General features: G+C 39.5%; 1 protein-coding gene across 1 annotated transcript; it reads right to left on the bottom strand.

The window, feature by feature from the left end:
* Positions 1 to 831: 831 nt before the first annotated feature.
* On the bottom strand, positions 832 to 5,110 carry LOC124691213 (survival of motor neuron-related-splicing factor 30-like). Its single transcript, XM_047224474.1, has 8 exons — positions 4,971 to 5,110; positions 3,784 to 3,861; positions 3,197 to 3,259; positions 2,982 to 3,064; positions 2,794 to 2,869; positions 1,990 to 2,169; positions 1,481 to 1,609; positions 832 to 1,226 (listed from the first exon to the last, which is right to left on the bottom strand). Exons 1-8 carry the CDS (start codon positions 5,034 to 5,036, stop codon positions 1,056 to 1,058), a joined length of 846 nt encoding a protein of 281 aa, XP_047080430.1. The 5' UTR covers positions 5,037 to 5,110; the 3' UTR covers positions 832 to 1,055.
* Positions 5,111 to 5,516: the final 406 nt, after the last annotated feature.

Here is a 5,516-nt window from a genome sequence, read left to right as displayed (position 1 = left end):
CTCATACCTTTCATGGGGATCATGTGTGCGACCAATTTAACCAGGAAAATGGGAACCTTTTTATTTTCCTTTCACGACATCATCAAGTTTAGTTTTTCGCCGAATTTGTGGGGAGAGCTGACCTCAAGCTTGACAGCATCAAACGTGTGCTGCATGTGGCAACTTTTAATTGTTCTGAGACATCATCAAGTTTAGGTTTTCGCCGAATTTGTGGGGAGAGCTGACCTCAAGATTGACAGCATCAAACATGTGCCGCATGTGGCAACTTTTAGTTGTTCTGATCGGTAACTACAGCTAGAACTAATAAGCTGCAAGTGGCTTGAAAGGAAAGAAAATTCAGAACTGTATAGTACTTCCTCCGTTTCATATTAGTTCTTCTATATTTTATTACAAAAACAGAAAATCAGGAACTATACAATACTCCCTCTATTTCATTTTTTCTTCGATATTTTATTAGAAAAACAGAGTGAAGACATAAATAAAACCTACTGATAACAAAAACAAAGATAAGTAAACAGTATGGATGACAAAAGTCTCATTTCCAGATTTGAGAAGCAGCAATGTTCAAGTGTGAATTCTCTCCCAAAATGGAAAATCATTACAAGGCATCATCATAAATACAGTTTTAGTTTTGTCTAGGAATTGCCAGAAAAAATTATCTTCTTTGTTGGTAAAGACATTTGATTTCTTTTTTCTAGACACCTTCCAAGCCTAGTATGATGACACTTTCCAAGTCTAGTATGATGAATGTTCAGAAGCAGCATTTCAACCTAAAGAATAGTCTGGTTCAATGTACATAGCCATGAGCCGACGACAGTTTTGTGACAAAACTTGTTCTGCCAATAAGTTTTTTGTATTAAACTCCACCAAGGGTTGAATAGTAAAACCGTAATGAAACTGTGGTGTAAACTTAGGCAGTAAAAGACGACATGAAAACAACATTCATATCTATGTGATTTCTAGCCTCAACAGGTTCAGCATACAAACTACAGAGCCTCTGGCGGAGGTCAGTCCGGCATTAAGTGACGGACATGGCAGCATCTCCGAACCCTGATTTATTCCTCATCGTCCAGTGTATCTCCAGAACCATCCTTGAGATGCAGGTGCTTCTCCCTCCTCTGGAAGTCAGTCAGGCCTTTCCCGCTACCTGTGACACCAACCTTACCTCTGTGATCCTCCGGTGACTTGAAGATGCTCTCCTTTTGGCGGCCAGAAAAAAATCCAACCTGAGAGCAAAAAAGAAAAAATAATCAAAGGGGCCTAAGTGGCCAATCTGATCAATAAAAAAGAAGCAGTTCTAGACTAGGCTAGTTAGTGAATCATTAGAATGCTCTGACCAAAATGTAAGGGTTAGCAAGCACTTCTGAGCATATGTTCGCCATTATAATAAGAATGTTTTGAAGGATGAGCTGGTAGATTCACTTGCTTCTAGGGTAATTCCAGAGGGCGCCCTAGTAGCGGGTAGGAACAGAAATAGTACCTTTTTAGCTTTCCCTTTGGTTGTTTGAAACTGTTGCCATGCATTCTGCCGCTTATTCTGAGCAAATTCTAGTTGCTCAAAGCGGGCTTTTGACTTGAAAGCATGAATCTTCTTACGTTTCGCTGTTTTCTGCAGATACAAAGGTCAGTCAGAAAACATGACCCAATAGATGTAGCTTAAAATATACAAGGCATTCTATCTGCATGTATAATACTTTGCATGATAAGGTTGGGTTCTACATGTGAAAGCACAAATGAGCCGCTAATTAAAACAAGACAAACTGAGCAAGTTTATCATAAGCTATACCTGAGGATTTCGTGGACATTATGTACATGAGTGTAAACAATATTAGCATTCAATCGTTAAAGTGAGGAGCAGTCAACTTTATTCCATTAAACGCAAAAAATAAGGTACATATTTCTAGCACAACTGGAACAACACATGCTGAATGGTTGTACATGGAGATATTCAAGTAAAAAATATATTGAATAAAAGTCTAATTCACTTACCACATCTTCAGGATCGTTTGGATCAATCTTAAGTTTGGTGGGCAAGGTTTTAATCTGATAGTCAGATGTTGCGGCTTGCTCAATTTTTCTCTTTAGTGCCATTTTGGTCGCTTCAGCTTCCTTTTCAGCTTGTCCCAAAGCATCAGCAGCTTCAAGTGGTCTGACATTAGCAGGGTCCACCTACATAATGGAGAAAACTTAACACTTTAACAGTCCGCGCACTTACATACAGAAAGAAGTGAAGGGTAATTTGGTTTTCTTCCACAACTGAAAAGACTGAAATACAACATTGAAGCCTTCACACACCAGGTTAAATTTACCAGTGGCGATTAGGCCCCAAGAACAATTGGTCAATGGTTATTAAAAGTCAAGAAAATGAACACGAAATAACAAATTCCATTGTAGGATACTAGGACAACAAAAAGGATTCTGAACAGGAAGAAACATCAAAAGGTGATAGGTTTGGCCATAATAATGCATTCGGATTCTTTTAGCTGCAGGAAGGTTGCAAATGGAAAGTGTATATGATGATGTATTGGTGACAACTCAATCACTTGTGCACAAGGCAATAATATCATGTTGGCAATATATATCTACTTTACGATAATCACGAATGTGCGCAGTCCAATTTCTTTATGAAATGCAAGGACACCCTGCCTTTTCGAGCTTCTCGAAAAAAGAATGAAGCCCAATCACATTAGTACTATATGAAAATGACATGTTTTGCTAGGAAAGCTGTCAAAAATAGGGACTTAGTCGTAGAGAAATAGTTTTAGGCCATAATATGGTCAAAGATGAGCATACCTCCTCCTTGTTTCCCCAGTTATCATAGGTTACATAATAGCCAATTGGTGTCAGACCCTCAATTGTTGCATTGTACCTAACAATTCAGCTAATCAAACACACTGCAAAAGAACTACATATATGGAAGAAAACAGAAGAATATAATGTATAATTGCAACCATACAAAGGTACATCAAAAAGAAACTTACCACTCTCCATCATCACTGTACACAGCTTGCACTTTGGTACCAACTGCAAACTTTTCATGGGACTGCGAGGGATCATCCAGTGCCTAGAACCAGGTAAAACATATTAGTGTGATGATACGGTTAAAAAGAACAAAAGTGCACTTCTAACGTCGAGGTGAGTAATTCAAATGTGAAACAAAACTATCTCTGACTGCACTCTGGCTTGATAGACCTACATCGTTCTGGGCACTTTCACTTTGATTCGCAGTTGCCAAAAGCTCTTCAGTCAATGTAATAACCTGAAATTCGTGCAGAAAATACATTTAGCACATTTAACAAAACCAGACTCCCGATATGATTTAAACTGCCCAAATTTTGGGATTCACTTAGAACAGCAGCATCGACACCCAAAATCTGAAGGAGGTACTCTAGCATGAGACACACACCTGCAATGAATCAAGATAAAGGGTAATGGACACCTTGAAAGCCATGGAATTTCATATTTAGTGTTCATTACTTATATGGTTGCTCAAACTGTCCCTACCATTGTCATAATCAACCTTCTCACCTTTCAAGGTTACAATAAAATCTAAATGGCCCAAAAACATAGCCACTGTTCCAAGCTGCCTTTGCATGGCTCCTTGTAACAAAGAAGAGAAAGGGATTGATAGCATAGGCCCCAAAATAGAAAGAAGAAAGCAAGCATTCTTTTCAACAAATAGTTACTACTGATATTACTAGCATTGGAGTAACAGAAACAGCATCTGGTGATAAGCTGGCACCAACATAAGCACACAGTAGCATAAGATGCAGGATAACTCGCCTCTTGAAGCTCCTTTTCCATATCAACATATTCAGAAATTCCATTATCATCCTTTTTCTCCTTGATAAGCTTCCTAACCTGCAATAAGACAGAAAAGATTACCCACAGTGCACATGGATTAAGTTTCTCAAAAGCTTCAAAATAAAGTGAATTTTGTAATAGGTAAAACTAAAAGGAAATGGCTCAAAACTGCAGTACAAATAAGGAATGTCAATAGCAATTGGCTTGCCTTCTGCCATAGTGCAAGCTCTTCGCTGCTCAATGATCAATTGATCACCAATTGCACGCCTTTGTTAGTTTTCAGACAGATCAAAACAGGTATCTTATTTATTTTTCGATCATGCGCTCCATTTTCAATCTAACGCAATCTTCTAAAACAGAAAAAAGATGGCAAAAACATTAATAAGAGTAGGCACAATCTAACATTAAGCATTTGACGCAACGACAAAGGATCAAGATTTGAACATACACCAACAATTCTCGAGTTAAATTTCAACCACCATGTACGTTCTAACGAGATAACCACATGAATATATAAAGCAGCATGATTTGATTGCGAATCAGTGAACTATTCGTATGTTCAACAAGCAAAAGCACTTAATGAATCAAATTGGCTGATAGACATGAAAACGTTTTCATCCACCAAGCAGGACTACATAGTCCAGGAGAACTCTTAAATACACCATGGAAATCAAACTACAAAAGTGCACGTAGCAAATGCTACCGAATATGTACCTGTACCTCTAAGAACTACCAGAATCCTGAACTGAATCAAACGAAAGGGTTGCCTAACAGGATTTTTCTGACTCTAAACTTCAACCTAAATTAGTACCCGAGTACTGGTTTTTTGCCAGTACCCGGCGTTCCTTCAATGGTTAAAAACCTTATTTGCATGCGCGAACTAGCAATACGAGCATGTGATTCCGGCGTCTCTGATGGATTTTAGTCCCGAAATCGCAGTAGATGTTGGCCTCCCCAAACCCTAGAATCAGAAATACTTGCGCCAAATCCAAAACCTAATCCCCGAACACACAGCATCCGAAACTCAGGAATTAAACAGGACGCAGCTGCGCCCCAGTTCTGGCCCTAGCACATAAGACACACCATACACAACGAAAATACAGAGAGTAATCGCTGCAGAAAGCAAAACGGGGATTGGATGCGATGCCGAGGTGGGGGGGAGAGACCTCGCGGAGCTGGTCCTTGTAGGTGGTGAGATTGGAGGCGAGCTCCTCCACGCTGAGATCGTCCATGCCCGCCGCCGGCTACTCTGCTCTCCCCTCCGGCTCGAGCTCGATTCGATTCGTCTCGTCTCGCGCTCCCCGAAGTTTTTTCTTCCGTTTGTTTTGGGAATTTTGTTTTTTTATTTGCTTGTTCATGGTGGGGTTTTTTTATCCCGGCGAAGAAGAGGCCGACTCGATTTGCTCGCCACTTGAGCCGGGCCGTAAGAATTGGAAATTTATTTGGGCCAGTAAGAGTTTGCCCAACTTGATGGGTTCTCTGTAGTTGATGAGAGTGCTTATGTAAATGAGCCCCGTGAGCCCAAGCAGTTCTTAGCCCACGTTTTTTTCCATAGTTTATCTTTTTTCTACAAAAAGTGTTTTTGGTTCCCGAGATCCAGTGCTCTCGTCATTATAAAAAAATTAAAAAAATTATATATTATTAAAAAATATGAAAAATAATTCTGGAGATTGTCAGTGATATATCTCACAATCATGCAAAATCTCAATCCA

The sequence above is a fragment of the Lolium rigidum genome, chromosome 1 (genome assembly GCF_022539505.1).
Source record: "Lolium rigidum isolate FL_2022 chromosome 1, APGP_CSIRO_Lrig_0.1, whole genome shotgun sequence".
NCBI lineage: Eukaryota > Viridiplantae > Streptophyta > Magnoliopsida > Poales > Poaceae > Lolium > Lolium rigidum.
This window is presented reverse-complemented; position numbering and strand designations above follow the sequence as displayed.

Excerpts from the sequence above, each read along its gene's own strand:
- LOC124691213 (XM_047224474.1), bottom strand. The coding sequence starts at position 5,036 with ATGGACGATCTCAGCGTGGAGGAGCTCGCCTCCAATCTCACCACCTAC. Across the intron at positions 2,870-2,981 it reads TACAGTGATGATGGAGAGTG|GTACAATGCAACAATTGAGG; the intron begins GTAAGTTTCTTT and ends CTGAATTGTTAG. Across the intron at positions 1,610-1,989 it reads CAAACGATCCTGAAGATGTG|AAAACAGCGAAACGTAAGAA; the intron begins GTAAGTGAATTA and ends TTGTATCTGCAG.